This window comes from Rhizophagus irregularis, chromosome 29, assembly GCF_026210795.1.
Source record: "Rhizophagus irregularis chromosome 29, complete sequence".
NCBI lineage: Eukaryota > Fungi > Glomeromycota > Glomeromycetes > Glomerales > Glomeraceae > Rhizophagus > Rhizophagus irregularis.
Genome location: NC_089457.1, coordinates 1289053 through 1308490, shown reverse-complemented (window position 1 = coordinate 1308490; position 19438 = coordinate 1289053). Strand labels below are relative to the sequence as shown.

Here is a 19438-nt window from a genome sequence, read left to right as displayed (position 1 = left end):
CCGATCCTTTTTTATTTTTAGATCGGTTTTTTTTTTTATAAATTCATTTTTTATTATTTTTAAAATATTGGCCGCCCTAGTGATAAATATGTTTAACAAAATCCTCCCCTCCCTCTTAATTAACATTTTTTAATAATTATGATTGGTTAAAAATCATGAAATCATGTAATTGCTTAAATTTATTTAAATTAGCCAATTAGAAGCCTTCTAAGTCTAATTTCTTGTTAAAATATATTATCAATTAGTAGTTTGGAATGGCCTATATTATTCTAGATTTTGAAATAAATGAAGTAAATTCAATTTTAATATCTATTATTATTAAAATTTAACAGACAATATGGTTTATTATATAATTTATTTTGTTAATTGTGATTTGTGATTAAATTTATCTTTTTTTAAAGGCTTAACTAGTTTAATAATTTAAATTATGATACTTTGTCAAAAAATAAAATAAATATAATTTATCTTAATTTATTAAAGAATATGACAAATTAAATAAATATATATATATACTAATATATATATTTATAATTTTAAACAATTTATTAATACTGAAAAATAATATTTTTTAAATATTATATTACATTTTAAAAAAAAAAACATTTTACTAAAAAATATAAAATATTATAATCATATATTTTAAAATATTTTCTGAAAGAAAATAATTATTCAGTTTATTTTAAAACAAGCATTGGATCTGTTTTTGATTAGTATAAAACTAAAAAACTGGTATAACTTAACCTTATAAAAATTTATAAAAATTATTATTTTATAATATTAATAAATTATTTTAAAATATTTTTATAACAAAAAATTAATGTTTTTATATTTTATTATATAAAATATTTTAACATCCAAAGTACTCAACTTATACTTTAAAAATATATAAACAAATCATAATATTTGTTTATATTTTACATTAAAAATTATTTTTTAAAATATGTAATTTTCATAAAAAATATATTAAAAATTAAAAATTTATATAAAAACATAAAATTTATATATATTTGACTATAATAATTATAATAATTATAGTACTTGATTTTTATCTTATTAGTTATATATTTATTATAAAATAGTTTGTAATTTTTTATATCAAAAAAAAAACAGATTAAAAGTACTATTTATTTATTATTTACAAATTTATATCTTTATATAAATTTAATATTTCAAACTGATTAAGCAGAAATTGCTAAGAACCTATGCAATTATACATTTAAAATTTTCTATTTTTATACAAACTTGATATTATAAATATAAATAATAATCCAGTAATTGTCAAAAAACTCATTCAAATATTACATATAAATTTTATATTTTTATACAAGTATTATAGGTATAAATAACAAACATATTGAATTTTGCAAATTTTATTTTAAACTGGCTATATAATAGCAAAAAATATTAATAATTTGATAATTAATTATAATATATATATAATCTTTTAATCTTTATTATTTATAAAATATATAAATTTTATTATTTATATTATTTTTGATATTACAATCTCATTTATATAGATTTTTGACCATTTCAATTTCAATGTCAATGTTAATATTATATTAATATATACTGTATTTTTTTTTTAAGATTATAATTTTAATTTACTATATATATTTTTTTTAAAGATTATATTCTTCAAGTCTTGTACTTAAAAAGTGATACTTCACCACTTTTAATCGGGTATTTTCTTTGGGTCCAATCCAATACTTTTCATCTTTAATGCAATTTCAAACAAATAATCATAACATTCTGTCATAGTCTTTGCTTTTTCCCAAGATTCTTATTAAAAAAGATTGATCAATTATGTTAGTTTATGAAGGAATTTATGAAATATTTTATCTAATTATCTAAATAATTAATTACCTCCCCATACATAAACACCATGACGTCTTACGAGAACAGCATTAGTTTCAGGATATTTTTCCATAGCCTTTGATCCAAATAATTATTTTAATCAATATTTCACGAAAAGAGAAAAAGTATAATCGGTTCTTAAATTTTTATGCTTTACCTTTGCCATTCTATCAGTTAAATCTACTTCTTCCGGAGTATTCTCAACAATTGGTACTATGCACATGTCATTATATTTTAAATTTTCTTTTGTGCTTCCTCGTCTAATCCCTTTAATCATTTCTTGATGTGTAATAATAAATTCATCTCCAGGATAAACTAAAGTTACCATTAGAGCATTTTGTGAATGAGTATGAACACATGCACCAGCATTACGCATTGTGTACGCGTTATAAAATAATGGTGTACAAGCTGATGGTCGATAAACCGGAGGTGCGCGTAAGATTTTACGTGTTGAAAGATGCAATACAAACATATCTTGTGGTTTCATACGTTCTTTTGAAACTCCTAATATTTAAAGAAAGGTTGAATTCAAAATAATTAAAATAATCGAATGAAAAAGATATAATTAATATTAGATAACAAATTACCTGATGGAGCAATATATACCAATTCACTATAAAAAATTCATTTAAATAAAGTAAGTATTTCCAAAATTTTATCAGTTAAATGATATTTATTTACTTACTCTTTTCGAATAGAAATTCCACCTCTAAGTATTATAATGAAAATAAAATTACTATTTTTAACCCTTGTTTAATTATAATAATATTGTCTTATTGTCTTACCCAGTCCCAGTAACCCAACCTAAATGATAAAATAATTTACATAATTCAGGGATAAGAATTGCGGGGTGTAATGGATCATTCGAAAGAATTAAATCATCTGGATTTTTGGAGTCATTTTCTGAATTGGAATTTAAAGTTATATCCATTTTTTTTTGTCCAATTATGTTAATTATTCTTACATAAAAAATTTTTTTTTTTTGTTTTTGTTTTTGAAATATAGAAAAAAATTTTTATCGATGAATTTTCATCAAAGTTCAAAAAAAAAAGGTGGCGGTTACACCATTCCCGATTAAAATTTGCGTAGATATTTAAAAAGATCTTGTGGCACGGGAATTTCATTTATTATGTGTAACAAACGTAAAAAATTTTTTGAGATCAAAAAATCAAAAGATTGATTTTTAGTAAACAAAATTATTAAGATCATTTAGATTTTCTTAAATTTTATGTTATTTATGTTACAATAATTATATAAAAGGATGAAACTTTTAATGATTGAGAAGAATCAAATATTAAAATATTATTGTAATAAAAAATGATATCAACTCAATTTCGTCATTCCTCATCCATTATTCGTCCTTTTATCAATTACACTTTGCATCATCCTTCAAATTTATTTCCTATAACTTCATCTTTTCTTAAATCAAACAAATTTTCAACAACTTCCCATACGAGAAGTGATATTAATGTAGCACCAGCACCACCAGGAATACCTCATTATCTAACACATGCTGACTTATCTGCGAAAGAAATTTATAATTTATTAACTTTAGCTATACAACATAAATATAATGTAAAATATTTAAATAAAAGTTCAGGGGCACCTCTAGCCGGTAAAACTTTAGCCGTTATGTTTTCAAAGAGAAGTACCAGAACCAGGGTTGCTACTGAAAGTGCAGTTGCATATCTTGGTAAGATCCGAATTTTTCAATTTTACATAATTCTGGCCAAAATATCGTTGTATATCACGTGATGGCTAATCAGTTCATGCAAATTCAAATTCATTGTTCTTCCTTTAGGTGGACAGCCAATGTTCTTGGGATCACAAGATATTCAGTTGGGAGTAAATGAATCGTTATTAGATACGGCAAAAGTGGTCTCAAGTATGGTAGATGGTATAATGGCTCGTGTTGGGTCACATTCTGATATTGAGGTATGCATTATATTCAATTGCGTACGTGTAAAAGTTAATATTTATAATCTTATATATATATATTTTTTTTAAGACATTGGCAAAATATTCAACAGTACCTGTAATAAATGCTCTCTCTGCTAAATATCATCCAACACAAATTTTAGCTGATTTAATGACTTTACACGAAATATATGGACCCCAACCATCATCATCATCATCATATGTAGCTCATCAAACTCATCCAAGCAAAACACTTCCAGGGCTACGTGTAGCATGGGTTGGTGATGGTAATAATATATTACACAGCATGATGGCCACATTTCCTAAATTAGGTGTACATTTGAATGTTGCTACACCGAGAGGATATGAACCTGACGAAGAAATAGTTAGATATGCACAAACAGAAGCTGGAAAAACCAACACTGATTTAAATTTTAGTTTTGATCCAAAGGATGCCATTAAGAATGCTGATGTCATTGTTACTGATACTTGGTATATTAGATTGATTATAAAAATATGAAGCATGAAAATTGGAGTAAAAAGTCTAATAAATTTCTATTTCTTTATTAATAGGATCAGTATGGGACAAGAAGAAGAAAAAGCTCAACGTATAAAAGATTTTGCTGGATATCGAGTCACATCTCAAATGGCAAAAGAAGGTGGTGCAAAATCTGATTGGAAATTTTTACATTGCTTACCTAGGAAACAGGAAGAAGTTAGTGATGAGGTAAATGGTTGACAATTTTTTTAATATAAATTCTTATTCAATTTTTTTTTAATTTAATTGTGTTTCTTTTTTTTTTAGGTATTTTATTCCCCAAGATCTTTTGTATTCCAAGAAGCCGAAAATCGCAAATGGACTATTTTAGCCGTTATTGATGCACTAATGGTTAAAAAGAGTTTTGATTAAACTCTGTTTATTTTATAATTTTATAAAATTTTCATTGTTTTGATAATCACTTTTATTCTTTTGTAATAAGAATTATAAAAAAAAAATAAAATTTATTCTAATATCTTTTATATTAAAAAAAAAAATTAAATTTCTTTTTTTTAAAAAAAATAGTATTAATTATATTTTTATAAAAAAAAAGCAAAAACAACAATATTATTAATACAAGTTATCAATAAACCATACCTAAATATATTAAAAAAAAAAAAAAAAAATCTTTGATTATTATACTTTTATCGTAATTCACCCCTTTTTATATTAAATAATAATAATAAGGTAGGTATGGAAGTAAATAATAACTTTTAGTACAAAATATATATATATGTTTTCTAATTATAATGATAATAATAAAATGAAAAAGAAACTTGTAATTATATTTTTTTTTCAAGGTAAAAAAAAAAAAAACTCTAGTCACCCAGCAACATAAAATCCAAACAATATACCATAATAGAAAAAAAAAATATTTGTCTAAAGCAATAAATTTGGTCAACTGTTTAACTAATACAAGATAATGAAATAAAATAGGAAATTTCAAAAATAATGACCTTTCTACTATTTATATAAAAAAAAAAATAATAGGATTGATGAATTTAAAAATGACATTTGAATAAAAATACAAGAAAAATAAATGGATAAATTAAATTATGAAATTAAATGTGATCAATTTTTCTTGCCAAAAATTTTGCTGCCTTTTGAGACACTATATAAATAAAAAAAAAATATAATTTATTTAATATAATTATTATTTGTAATATAAATAACATTAATTACAAACTTAAATTCGAACAAAATAATTACCTAGTGCTCCGACTTGCATTATACAATTCTTGGAATTCACGTTCTTCAGCTGCAAGTGCCAAACGTTGCTCTTCTAATTCTGCCATAAGTTGTTGTCTGCGTTGATTAAGCTATATTTACAAATAATAATGCGTTTAGTAAAAAAGAAGCCTCGTAAACAACTACATATTGGCTACCAGAAAAAAATACATTACCTGTTCTTCTCTTTCTCTTAAGCTTGCTTCTTTCTCTCTAACCTTCAACACAAAGTTTTGTCTCATTTCTTCTTCCTTTTTGATCATATCTTCGGCCATATTTTGTTTGCTTCTTTCAATTCTGTGCTCATAAGAATCATCACAAGCAAGAATGGATTCTGGACGACCACTTGAACGAAGTCTTTGAGCTCGAAAATTGTGGTAATGAACGGTATGACTTGTCTCAAGAAGATCGTGAAGCGCATGTGTCATAAGAAGTTCACGAAGATGAATGAAATCACAATGTTGTTCGTTTTCAACTTCAACTACACCCCATCGATATAATCGTCCTCGTACTTTTTTACCTTCTACTTCCACAAATGTGTCACTGCCAATAACAGTGAATGGAATATATTTCTGTTGTAATATAAAAAAGATTAATATTTTACAAAATTTTTATTATAATAATAATAATAATTAGTCATACCTCAAGTTCCTCAACACTCTCCCGATCATCTGGATAAGCTGTGGGGAAAGTTCTGATATTATTAAAATCGATATCTCTTAATATCTAATCATAATAATATTTATTATATAAAGGTTATAAATTAGTCTATCTTTGAAACAAATAAAACATGAAATTGAATAAAATGAATAACATACAGTTTTCTTAAATGCCGATTTTTCTTCATGTGTAAGTGTATCAGCTTTTGCAATAACGGGAATTACATTAACTTTAGTAGATAAAACTTGGAGGGCTTTGATATCAAGTTCTTTAAGACTTTTTTAATTTAAGTTTAAATTAGTAAATCATTATTTATATATATATATATATATATTTTTTGTGATAATAATTAAGAATCATTACATACGCATGACCAGTTGGTGGAATAAAATACAATAGAGCATGTATACGAGTATCTGGAATTGCACGTCTAAATTCGGAACTGCGCTCAGCCGTGTGGTAAGCTTCGAATTGATTATCAATATATTCAACAATCGGATTGAGACTTGTTGGAAAAAAAAAAAATGTGAATATATAGTGGAGGATATTGACGAACTTCATTTATTAAAACTAAGATTAACGTACTTGTGTTCACGGTTAAGTTGGTCACCGAATCCGGGCGTGTCAACGACAGTTAGGTTAAGAGTTACACCATTTTCAACCAATTCTATAATATTATATAATTTTAAATATTGAACTTGTAAAAGGTCAACAAGTTAAATTTATTCCGAAAGGGAATAACCAACCATAATGTACGGGAACAATTTCAACTGTCTGTGTGGCTTGTGGATTTTTCGGGAGGATTTCCTCTTTGAGGGGTGTATTGAACAAAGTATTCATAAAAGTGGTTTTTCCGAGTCCACTCTCGCCTTATGTATTTAATAATTCGCGCAACAAGAATGAATTTCGTCAATTTCTTTCAGTTTATGAAAAAATGTATAAATTTATTCAAATAATATTGATAAAAAGATTGAAATTAAGATTATAAAATTCTATTTATGCTTACCAACAACCATAATATTAAGTACATAAGGTGTTCTTTTAGTTTTATTAAAACGTTGTCGTGGTAAAGCGTCAATTCCTAGATTATCTCTAAGGATAACTGCGCGAGTTTGAGGAATCTTCCATGGTCCAGGATCTGGGAAAAGTCCTCTGATTATAAAAAAAGTGAATTTACATACATTAATTATATTTGTTTTTATAAATTTGATCGAATAAACTTTTTCAATAACAGTCATCGTAATTTTCAACTACTATATTAATTAATACTGATTTCAAAAAAAAAAAACATTTCGAGGTCATCTCTGTCTCTATTAGAGATTATTATTTACCTGTGTTGAAGAGCGTATTCCTAAAGAAAATAAAAAAGTCGATTACGAATGATAAAAAGAAAACCATTTAATATAACTTGGTACTAAGTAAAAGTTCGAAAAGATTATAAAATTTTTTTTACGTACCAAAGGCATATTTTATAGGTAGTATAGTGATAAAAGGAGCGACTTATTTTTTTGCAAAGATAATTAAAAGAGATTGAACAGAGTTGGACTTTTGTCGCAGGGAAAATTTTTTTTTGTACGTTCGGATTAAAAAAGTCTTTGGTTTTATAAAACCCCAAGATTATAATTTTCTCTTTTTTTTCTTACCAGTCAAAAAGGCGGGCTAGAAATTACATATCGACGAAATGTGACAATATACCCTAAATGCTACTACCACCAAAACTATCAAATTGATTGGACCCTTGTTGCAAAGTAACATCTTTAGTAGTAATTAGTATGGTTTTTTTCTTAATGAAAAAATACCATTCCTTTCCCAGTGCTCCCATTTGAGTTTTGTTTGGTATTTGTACAAATGTGATCACCTAGTGCATAATGTAATGCTTAGTGTGTCAAACGTTGCATACTCAATTCCTAAAGCAGTGGCAATTAAAAAAAAATTGAACGAATAAAACAAAGTTTAATTGTACCGCATGTAATATTGATAAATTTTGAGTTACAACAATGGTTAAAAAAGTTTTTAATTGTGTTCTTTAATTTTGAATTTTTGTCTTTTAGATCGATCTTCTCGGTTTACACCTCTTTCTTTTACATAAGGAATAAACATCATATTTGAAGGTAATTCATCTTTATGTTTTATAAACCATTCTGCAACAGGATGACCTTTTCTTTGATCAGATTCTTCTTCTTGAGTAAAAAAATCGATAGCATCTTTAACTGTATTAATTTTGTTAAGTTCAAAATTTGGTATTTTCTTTCCTATTATCATTGTACAATCTCTTAAAACCTATCAAAAATATATATATAAATATTATGTAATAATGGTAAATTCGTATTAGTTTTTTTTAAATTAACATACCTCAAATTTAAGTTTCGAATCCTTTAATTCAAATTGCATCAAATCTCCTTTTGATGATTCAATATACTTTTGTAAAATTACAAAAATATTTTCCTTGATTTCATTAGGATCCGTAATTTTTTTAGGGCTAGAAAAATATAAGTATTTTAATTTTACAATCAAATATGAAAAAATATATATATATTATATAATAAATATAATGTATGATAATAATTATTATCAATTTTTAAATTTCAATACGAAACCTCTTAGTATAATCATCATCATCTTTAAGAATTGATTTAAATTCATCTATAACTACATGTTCTGAATTATCATCATTTAATTGTTCCTCTTCTTCTTTAACTTTTTCGCTTCCAAATGGTGTACTTTTAAAAAAACTATTAGATACAGTAGAACTTTGAGTAAATGAAGCAACTAAAATATGGTTTGGCGGTTTTCTAACTTGACATACATGAAATATTGTTTTGTTATGCGATAATCTAATAAAAAAAGATAATTTTGTTGAAGATAACCGTATCATATTAAAAAAAGAAAATTGAGAAAAAAAAGGTATATATATTTGATTTGCATATTTATTATAGGTCTTAGACGGTCTAGACCCAGATGATCGATGATCACGATTATCGATCTCTAAAAAAAAAAGAAAAGAATAAAAAGAATTTCTGAATTTCTCTCAGAATTTCTCTCTAGAATTCGCAGAACTTCCATTATTCACATCATTCAAACCCCATTCCCTTCCATTTCATTGATATTTGACTAAAGATATGGTTTTTTATAACTTTCTTTATAATACTCGGGTATTATCAAGTTAGAATAGAAATTATACGATAGTTAAAATTCATATTAAATTTACAAAAAAGAATTCACTTGTCATTCACGTCATTATTTACTATCATTTTGGTCTTTAATTCGAATAGAAGAAATATATATTTCTTGAAATATGGCGAATGACTACAATGGACAATAATAGAATCGAGCACATTTCACCTACAAGAATAATTAGCAATTACATTCTGAAAACATAAATATACCTTCAACCTATTATACTATGCTTGGTTACAATTTTACATAATAATGCTCTAAGCAGAGCCAATAGTTGGGTTAAACTGCTTTTTTTGCAAACACAAGCCGTAAGATAATATTCTCGTAAAAATAAAACTGTAAATTATTATTCAGCAAATGCTTTGAAGTAATAGATAAACTGGACAATTTATACAATTTCTGAATAAAGTGGTTTGAATTTTATCTGGAGATTTAGATAAAACTTGTCAAAATTTGAAGTATTGCTAAGCAGAGTTATACATACTCTTGTAAAAAAGATAGTCCATTGCTTGTAGGTGATTCTTCAGAGTTGCTTCCGTATTATGGAAATTATTCTTGTTCTCGGTGGTGTTTACCCATCGGGTTTACTCCTTTTTCAGTTATATAGACCCTAAAATGTCTATCATATTCAAAACAAATATATCTGAACGCGAAAGAAATTTTTGGAGAGAAAACATAATTTATTCAGTCCTATAAGTAAGCATAGGATTGAATGATTTAGTAAACATTAATTAGACGATTAAGCATTAATTAAACGACCATCAAGTAAATTAAGGTAATGGTTTATTATTATTTGAAAATTGCGATGTATACAAAATTAAAGTATATTACAAATTAAAGTGATTTAAAATTTTCTCCAATTCATCCATTACCTTTATTCCTAGATATATATAATGAACTCTACTGTGTACAGTATAGCGAACGCAAAAAAAAAGAAATGTGATGGTAATCGGCTTGAACATGATTAATTGCCCAGAGCGAAGCGAAGGACTGTATATGTTTATGAACGTTAATCACATATTGGATCATGTGGCGAAGTCCGTTTGTCCGCTGTTACATCGATAAACAAAAAAAAAGATATAAACGAGAAATAAAATTTATGATACGTAGATAATGGCGATAAATAGATGGTACAAACTACAAAATTTTATCTTGTAGAAGATTAATAATGGTATGTATTATTATTAATCTTTGAATATTATTTTTTTATTCAAATTTGTATTTATTTATCTTTTTTTTTCTATCAATTCTAATGTGCAGTATCAACCGATATACAAGAAACTTCAATATTATTTAATTATGTGAACATCTTCATTGTCATTTATTGAATAAATTGATATATTTAGATTTCCATGGTCATCACTGAAAGTCATGTAACCCTTGTAACGTTTGGTTGCATATTCTTTATTTTATTTGAATTTGAAAAAAAAACATTGGTTACCCGAAAGAGTGACCTAAATCATTAGGACAAACTGTATGATTTTTGAATGATAAATAATAAATTTCTGAACAATAAATATTTTAAGACGGATATTATAGAAATTGATCTAAATCCGCAAAATAATAATAATTAAAAGAAATTAAAATTTTATAAATTTTATTCTATATTCTCTTTTCATCTAAAAATTGAATATGAATACAAGAATATAAGAAGAAGAGGTACAAAATAAGTAGACAGAGTACGTCGTTGTATGCAACTTAATTTTCGAGAATTTTTCGAGTACCTATTTTTCTATAAATGAATATTCAAAGAAAAATTATTGGGATAGTAGTAGAGGATATTGGATGCTTAAACTATGACAAAAGTTGCGGGCTCCAGTGATTGCCAGCTGGAGGAGTTCAGCAAATGTAGTTAGCGATTTGGAAGATGATAAATGTAAGATTGTTATTTTTTATCATATAATAAAAGTTCAACAAATGTAAGAAAGAACAAGGAAGCGATTTTGGAGATGATAAATGTAAGATTCTTATTACTTGATCATATAATAAAAGTTCAGCAAATGTAAGAACAAGTTAGCGATTTTGGAGATGATAAATGTAAGATTGTTATTACTTGATCATATAATAACTGTTCAGCAAATTTAGGAAAGAACAAGTTAGCTGTTACTTGATCATGACTTGAACTAACAACAAAAGGATATGAAATATTTTTCAATACTCTCAACAAAAAAATAACTTTGGAAATAATAAATGTTGTTAAGAAATAAGAATCGATAATTTTTACCTCCACATCGAATACATGGCATGCAACTGAAAGCAATCAAAAAAAAAAAATATTTTTTATAGGAACAAAACGTATAGTTCCAAGAACGATTTTACATACATCCAAACAAATGTTCGAACTTGAACTAGAATTCTAGAAATTTGAAATTGCGAAAAGAAGCATTAAAACAGCTAGCATCTGCTACACATTTTATATGAATTATTCTGACGGGATTAATAGAGATTTGAGTATATAAACTTGGATAATTAAGTTGGATATCGGAGATTTGGATATATATTATCAGAGACTTAATACCGTAATATAAACTAGAATATATTATCAGAGACTTATAGACTTGGATACATTAAACTAACAATATAAGTAAGTTTTTATGTTGATATGAAAATAACAAGAACAGTTCATATGAAGCATTATAATAATCAAACCAATCTTTTAATATAATCAAGAGATTGTGTTTTTAAAATAATATTATAGATGTATAGAGATTTCTTAATATTTGGATATATAAATAGCGATAAAAAAAAAGGGATATATAATTCCAATTAAAGGAACTCATAAATCCGGACAGAAAATCAATGATCGGAGAAAATGAAAAGCATTTGAATACTATATTATCGGAAGATCGATTAATTATCACGAGTTTTAAATAGATTTCATATGATACCTTCACCAGGTTTGTGGGTATACTAGAACTTACCTTCCGATACCCTGGCATAAGGGACGTTATTTTTTTAAACAAAAAGTGTCACTCCAAGGTTATTGCATGGAGGAAACACGGTGTAACGATTATTGCGTGGAATAACGGAATAACGATTATTATGTGGATTGTGGAGTAACGATTATTTGCGTGGAAGTAGCGTGGAAGTAGCGTGGAAGTAGCGTGGAAGTAACGTGGAAGTAGCGTTGAAAGTAACGTGGAAGTAACGTGTAATTTAAATTTACATAATTTACATGATAATCTATCGGTAAATTTAATGAAACAATCAAAATAGGATATTCCAGATCGAGCAAGTTAAAATTTAACCAAAGAAAGAAAAAAAGGTTCTCCAGGATAATTCGAAAATCACAAGTATATTTGAAAATCACACGTATATCTTAATAACACGATTCATACAATAAAAAAAAAAAAAAGAGGGAGGGAATCACGCTAAGTAAAAGATAGTAAGCATGAAAATTACACCGAATTCTGAAGAAGAAGAAAAAAAAATGAAAAAAGAACAAAGAAAATCATATCAAATTATGAAATAATGCATTACAAACAAAAAAAAAGGTATCATCATAAAATTGTAACGTGTGCTTAATATAGAATGAAATAACTAATAATAATAATTATACCTCGGAGTTAACCGAATTTCGACAAAATATGAACTAAGCGTTTCCAAAAATATAAATATTTTCATCATAGTATTAACCTTAAATGGATTAGTTTAGTTTATTCAATGTACAAAATTAGAAATTTGATTAATTAAATTTCCTTTTTTCAAATAATTTTTTTTCCCAAAAAGTAAATAATTACCTCAAGATAATCATAAATAGAAACACCGCCTCACAATACCGTAATTAGGTTAGAATTTTAATTAAAATCAAGTTTTTTACCAGGTTTTTACTAATGATAATCAAACCAAAAAAGAATGATTTACCCCTCCAAAAAAATTCAAATCTTATTATTGCGCCCTTTTTTTTTTAAAAAAGAATTTATTTATTTATTTTTTTTATAAAAAAAAATGCAAATGAAAATGATTTACAAAAATGATCTACATTTGTTATAATACAATTATAATACATTAGTGTAATAGTGTAATAGTGTAACACAAAAAAGCTAAAATTAAAAAGGCTTAGATTAACGGTAGATCAAATGATACATTAAAAGAACACGTTAAAATATTTTTTTAATTCGGTAGAAATTATTTTTAGAATTATTTCCTTGCATCTTTTCTTTTTTATTTTTCGTAGTCACAACATTACAATGAGGTAGAATTAAAGGAAATAATATTGTGATTCAAATTAAGTCATTTATAGAGGAAAAATTTCTAAAAGAAGTAAAGAGAAGAAAAAATCACGCGTAATTTTTTTAAAAATGAATTCTTTATTATTAATCTTAAACTTTTACTTATTTACTCCTTAATTTCAAATTAATTAAATGCATGAATGAAACGGGTAAAATAGAATGAAAGAATTGAGAAGTAATTGATCGAGAATAAAAAAACGGTCTCAGACATATTAAGGCTGTGAAATCATACAAAATCATACGATTAATTATTTAAATGTTTCAGTGTTTCATATTTTTTTCTTCAGGACTTTTCTTTTTTCCCATTTTCTTTCTTCTCCAATTACAAGGAAAAAAGATCTTGGCATGATGATTAAACAACAATTAATAATTAATTAATGAATCCATTAATAATCTAATGGATTTTTTTTTTCGATAAAAATAATATAAGAAATTATAATAATAAATATAACAATGCCCCAATTTTATCAAATAATTATATTATTAGAATAAGACAGATTTCCTGGTATTATTTAAATGTGATAAGAATATAAAAATAGATTTAAATTATATTATCAAATATAATCAAACCAAATTTTTTTATTTGGGTTATTTGTTTCACGAATGACATCTAAGAAATTACGTCATTGTATATATGGTGCAATTTTCAGTGTTTGGTGATAAAATTTTTGATTATCACTTTTTTTAATAACAGTTACTTTTTTTGTTTTTTGCGTTATTGTTTTTTTTTATTTTTCTTGATTTGTTTATTTTTGAAAAAAAAAAATAATAATAATAAATTATTAAAATATTATTAAAAAATTTTAATTACCAAATATTTGTTTATCCTTCCCCTTTCATGTTACAGAAAAAAAATAATAGATGGTGAATAAATAAGCAAATAACGTGGAATTTAGAGTAATGATATAATTGTATATAATGTAACATTATAACAAGGATGATCTACTTTAAATTCTCTCCTTATGAAAAATAGTTTTGAGTTTCAGGATTTCTTACTAAAATGAGTACGAAACAATGTAATTTTAAAATATCAAATGTATAAAAAAAATGTATATACATGTATAAGAATTTTAATTTTAATTTTAATTTTTTTTTTATAATAATAAAAAAAAAATAATAATAAAAAAAAATAATAATAAAAATAATAAAAAATAATAAAAAATAAATAAAATTTTTTTAAAAAAATTTTTTTCTGTATTATGCATAAAAATCTTGATAAACTACATATATTCTTTAAAACCTGGTAAAGAGTTGTAAAAAAAAAAAAATATGAATTATTTGAATTATTCATTTATTTATTCATGATGCCATCTTAATTTATTATTTAGGCTAAACTATTTTTGTTATTTTGAGGGGATGATAAATGATTTAATACGTCATCTTATTATGAATATCATTATAACAGATATATCATTGTTTATTATATAACCATTGTCAAGTTAATCAAAAACTTTTTATTTTTAGAATTTCATAATTATTGGTTCTTGCCACTATAATATATAATACTTTAAAATTATAATTGTTTATTATTACATTATTAATTTACCAGTGTTATACGGTTATACTGATTTAAAAATATCCATGGTTACATATGATGCAATGATGTATTTGTTTATTATTCTATACATATTCCAACATATTCTTATCATGTTTCTCTGCATCATCCACATTATCCGAAAATTCCTTGTGCATGTTTCAGCCTTCAAAAGAAAATTCTATTTAATCAAGCCACCATGGATCTTTCATCTCATTTACTTAATTTAGTTTAGTGGCTGGTAATCATGGAAGTAATGGAACTAAGTAATTTTCTCTTTAATGTTTCAAATGTTGTGCCAAGTTTAATAAATTTGATGAATTTTTTCATATAAAAGAGTGTGAAAATGTGAATTAAAATGGGAGTTTTTTTGCCAGATTGTCAAGAAAAAAAAAAATGTAAAATGTAAAATGTAATTTTGTATTTTATATTTTCTCCCATTCTCCGTCCTCTCCTAGTTACTTTTTTGGTACCTTTGATGATCATCAAAGCATCAGATGATTTTTTTAATATTTGATAAATATGTTAAGAACGTCGTACTGATTTATGAGTCGATGGCTTAAGTAGGCTTAGTAAAAGATAGCACTTTTTTCAAATTTCTTTGTTTAACTTTATAGTTTACCCCTTTCATTGATAATAAGATAATGAATATTTTTACTCGCCACTTTGTCGATATTATTATAAATAGGTAAATTGAGTAACTTTCGGACGATAAGCCACGTATACTGCGGTAAATAATTAGCGGACAATTCCGTTAAAATAATTGATAAAGATATTCATAATATTCATAATTCGGGCGAGAAAATAATAATGTTAATGAAAATTTAATTTTCAACAATGATAATAATATTTAACTGATTATTTCTAAATAATCTTAATTGAACAACCAATAATATTTTTTATCTTATCTCATAATTTCCTACTTTTAGGAAATTTAATATCCATTCCTTAAACAGTAAACAAATCATATCTGAGAATTATCGGATAACAATTTTTTTTACAATGTAAAAAGCGAGATTTTATGATATCTCCTCTCTCTTTTTTTTTTAAAGATGGTTGATTAAAAATACATCTAATCTTTCTTGTCTAATTATTGTGGGGAAAAAATTAATAACCGAACTTTATTTAATTTTTCTTAATTTATCTTATTTTGTTTTAATTATGACTAACAAATATATTATTATATCATTCGAATAGAAAGAATAGAAAGAAAGAAAGAAAGAAAAAAGGTTAGAAATATGATGATTTTGGTTAAAAAATTTTAAATTCATGAAAACTTTATTTTTATTTTTTTCCCACACACACAACTTTTGTCCTATCCCAAGACATTATGCTACTAACGTAAATCAATTTTAATTTCAAATAATTTGAAAAAAAGATCGTTGAAATGCTGGACTGACGACCTATGAATAACTTCGGGTATTATAATGAAAGCACGTGCATTGAATATGAACTAAATATGGTAAGGCTGGAAAGGTGGCAAAAATAAACGTCAAAGGGAAGTGGCACATTAAATACAGGTATTATAATCCAATAATTTGGTAATTATAACTAAAATTGTTTGTTACACAATTTAAACCAACTTGAATTATATTTTTTAAAATTACAATAAAGACGGAAATTTGTCCGAATCTTTTTGATTACATTAAAAAACAAAAATCTATTTTTATCGGCCGTTGAGGTACTTTTAACTATTAGTTATCACTGTGATATTTCTAATAATGGAAACCATCATGCAACCTGATGTTATTTTAAATATTATTATTCAAATCCAAAAATAACTCAATTTTGTATCACCTCAAATGCAGAAAAAAAAAATATATATAACAACAAGGATGTCCTTTTTCTTTTCCAACACCAACACTTTTTAGCGTGTGTTTAAAAATAATTCAAAAAGTAAAAAAAAGTTAAAATATTTTTGAAGAAGTTCAAGTTCTTTTTTGTACTTTCACTTCTCTTCGTTATTCAAATCATATAAAAACTTTTTTTTTTTTTTTTTAAAAAAAAAAAAAGAAGAAGAAGCTTTTACTTTTTTTTATATATATATACAGTATACAATTATTATTTTTTTATATTAGTCTATAAACTATTACGATAAAAGTCTATTTATATCTCTTTTAAAAGAAAAAAATCACCCTCTCATAAAAAAAGTGTTTACTATTTTTGCATTACATTACACGGAATATTCGGCAAATCATTTTAATTTCTATTTTTAACCATTAAATGTAATCTGTTGTTACTATTACGGATATTAATTGTCATTTTTACATATATATATATCGATCTGTCTAAAATCATTCCATAAAAATTTCGTAAAAAAAAAAAAAATTTTTCTTCGTAAAATCGATCATAAAAAAAAAAATCGTATTTCTTTCTTTCTTTATTTTTTTTAACGACAAAAAACGAATATAATTAGCAATGGAAATTCAAACCGCATATCTTTTTCAAAAAGAACTCCCAGTTACTGATATTGATTATTATAATCCATCAACTACTACTATTCAACCAACTTTTGGATATTATAATTATTATACTCCATCTTATGGTTCCCCAGCTCAAAGTTCAAGTATAGGATCATCACCTTCACTTTCAGATTATGAACCTTCATCTGATGGTTATATAAGTTCTGGAGTTTCCTCACCAAATCTTCCAAATGAACAAACATATCTTGATCATGATAATAGAAGAGATGATTCTTATGAATTTTATACCCAAGATTCTACTCAATTATTTTCGAATTCTTTGGATGATATTTCTCAATATCAATATAATGATTTAACCGTTGATTCGGTTGGCGGTTCACTTAAACTCGATACAAATATTACTTCTACTAATCAAAATACTAGTACGAATAATTTTTTAAACGATAATTTTAATGGACTTTCTCCAAATACTTTTGCTGAATGTTTGTCAGTTGATCAACCAATGTTTAATTTTGTACCTGCTACTCCAATTACTCCTATAAAAGCTGCCGCTATTGCTGATAGTCTTTATCCTTATACTATGCAATTATCAACTTCTGATGATCAATTACCAACAATGGCAATTACAAACTCTCAAATAGATATTATGGAACAGGAAGTACAGGAAGTTCTCGCAGGAGTTCAACATCAACAGCAACAACAGCAACAGCAGCAACAACAACATCATCAACAACAACAACAGCAACAACAACAACATCATCAACAACAACAACAACAACAAGTTCAAGATCAACCAAAAAATAATAATAAGACAAATAATAGAAAATCAGATTCTAATGTATTACGTGGCAGAACTCGATCTACAATTTCTCATAGAGGTCATCGTAAATCTCTTCCAAGCGATATGGCAGAAAGATTACATACAATGAATTTGGCACCACCAAAACCTGCTCGTAAATCAAAAACTGCTGCACCATTTGCATGTCCTTATGAAGATTGTCCAAAAACCTTTACTCGTCAATATAATTTAAAAAGTCATTTACGTACTCACACTGATGAAAGACCATTCCTTTGTGGATATCAAGGTTGTATGAGAGCTTTCGCAAGACAACATGATCGTAAACGTCATTATAATTTACATTTAGGTTTCAAACCTCATGTTTGCAGTCATTGTAGTCGTGCTTTTGCTAGATTAGATGCTTTAAATCGTCATCTTCGTTCTGATAGTGGTCTTCCTTGTGCTCAAGCTACTCTTCCACATTCTGGTGCAAAAAAATTTAAACCAGTCAATATGTAGATGACTTTTCATGATATTCCAAAAACCAAAAAAAAACCAAAAAAAACCAAAAAAACCAAAAAAAAAAAAAATATTTTATTCGGCCTCGTATTCTTTTTACTTTAAACAATTTTTAGATTTTTATTTAAATTTCTGTAATTAGACTGTTGGGGACAATTGTAAATAATATTCAACGGAAAAAAATTCGATCATCTCGTTTAAAATTGGCAAATTTAATCTGAATAATATAACACATCGGCAAATTCTGAATTATAACATAGCATTTTTCGAGCATTTTTACGTTTTCTTATCTTTTTTTTTTAATTCGTCATGATTTTCTTCCATTTTTTTTCACTTTTTTTTTTTTTTACGGATACCGTTTTACAAATCATCCAAAGACACTTCAAATAAAGAAAACAAAAAAAAATATTTTTTTTATTATTCGACAATAAAAAAAACAATACACGTAATCTTTTTCAATTTAGTTTAATATAATATAATAAATAATAATCTAAAAAAGAACAATTCATAGAAAAAAATTGTTACTATCCCTCTAGACTACTTAACTACTTTATATAGACCACAAGATTTAATTAA

At 25.3% G+C, this 19438-nt stretch overlaps 4 protein-coding genes across 4 annotated transcripts; 1 reads left to right on the top strand and 3 right to left on the bottom strand.

Moving 5' to 3' along the window:
• Positions 1-1675: 1675 nt before the first annotated feature.
• Positions 1676-2788, bottom strand: OCT59_019635 (uncharacterized protein; the record flags this gene model as incomplete). Its single annotated transcript, XM_025318759.2, has 6 exons — positions 1676-1782; positions 1867-1933; positions 2015-2361; positions 2445-2470; positions 2543-2566; positions 2643-2788. The coding sequence occupies 6 exons, from the start codon at positions 2786-2788 to the stop codon at positions 1676-1678; spliced, it is 717 nt and encodes a 238-aa protein (XP_025175404.1).
• A 270-nt stretch (positions 2789-3058) lies between these two features.
• Positions 3059-4796, top strand: OCT59_019634 (uncharacterized protein). Its single transcript, XM_025331159.2, has 5 exons — positions 3059-3550; positions 3659-3792; positions 3866-4266; positions 4348-4501; positions 4580-4796. Exons 1-5 carry the CDS (start codon positions 3175-3177, stop codon positions 4682-4684), a joined length of 1170 nt encoding a protein of 389 aa, XP_025175405.1. The 5' UTR covers positions 3059-3174; the 3' UTR covers positions 4685-4796.
• Positions 4797-5383: 587 nt separating this feature from the next.
• On the bottom strand, positions 5384-7665 carry OCT59_019633 (uncharacterized protein; the record flags this gene model as incomplete). The annotated part of the gene is made up of 11 exons (XM_066143668.1): positions 5384-5423; positions 5522-5631; positions 5716-6111; positions 6182-6265; positions 6358-6475; positions 6567-6704; positions 6785-6866; positions 6946-7068; positions 7206-7351; positions 7531-7550; positions 7657-7665. 11 exons carry the CDS (start codon positions 7663-7665, stop codon positions 5384-5386), a joined length of 1266 nt encoding a protein of 421 aa, XP_066005397.1.
• Positions 7666-8185: 520 nt separating this feature from the next.
• OCT59_019632 (uncharacterized protein) lies at positions 8186-9091 on the bottom strand. The gene is made up of 3 exons (XM_025318760.2): positions 8797-9091; positions 8552-8678; positions 8186-8479 (listed from the first exon to the last, which is right to left on the bottom strand). The coding sequence occupies exons 1-3, from the start codon at positions 9072-9074 to the stop codon at positions 8213-8215; spliced, it is 672 nt and encodes a 223-aa protein (XP_025175407.1). The 5' UTR covers positions 9075-9091; the 3' UTR covers positions 8186-8212.
• Positions 9092-19438: the final 10347 nt, after the last annotated feature.

What these genes read in the sequence shown, in the direction of transcription:
- OCT59_019632 (XM_025318760.2), bottom strand. Translation starts at nt 9,074, where the DNA reads ATGATACGGTTATCTTCAACAAAATTATCTTTTTTTATTAGATTATCG. An exon ending in GATGATGATTATACTAAGAG is followed by an intron (nt 8,679 to 8,796) that starts GTTTCGTATTGA and finishes ATATTTTTCTAG; the next exon opens with CCCTAAAAAAATTACGGATC. An exon ending in ATTCGAAACTTAAATTTGAG is followed by an intron (nt 8,480 to 8,551) that starts GTATGTTAATTT and finishes TATTTTTGATAG; the next exon opens with GTTTTAAGAGATTGTACAAT.
- OCT59_019634 (XM_025331159.2), top strand. Translation starts at nt 3,175, where the DNA reads ATGATATCAACTCAATTTCGTCATTCCTCATCCATTATTCGTCCTTTT. An exon ending in AAGTGCAGTTGCATATCTTG is followed by an intron (nt 3,551 to 3,658) that starts GTAAGATCCGAA and finishes TTCTTCCTTTAG; the next exon opens with GTGGACAGCCAATGTTCTTG. An exon ending in AGGAAGAAGTTAGTGATGAG is followed by an intron (nt 4,502 to 4,579) that starts GTAAATGGTTGA and finishes TTTTTTTTTTAG; the next exon opens with GTATTTTATTCCCCAAGATC.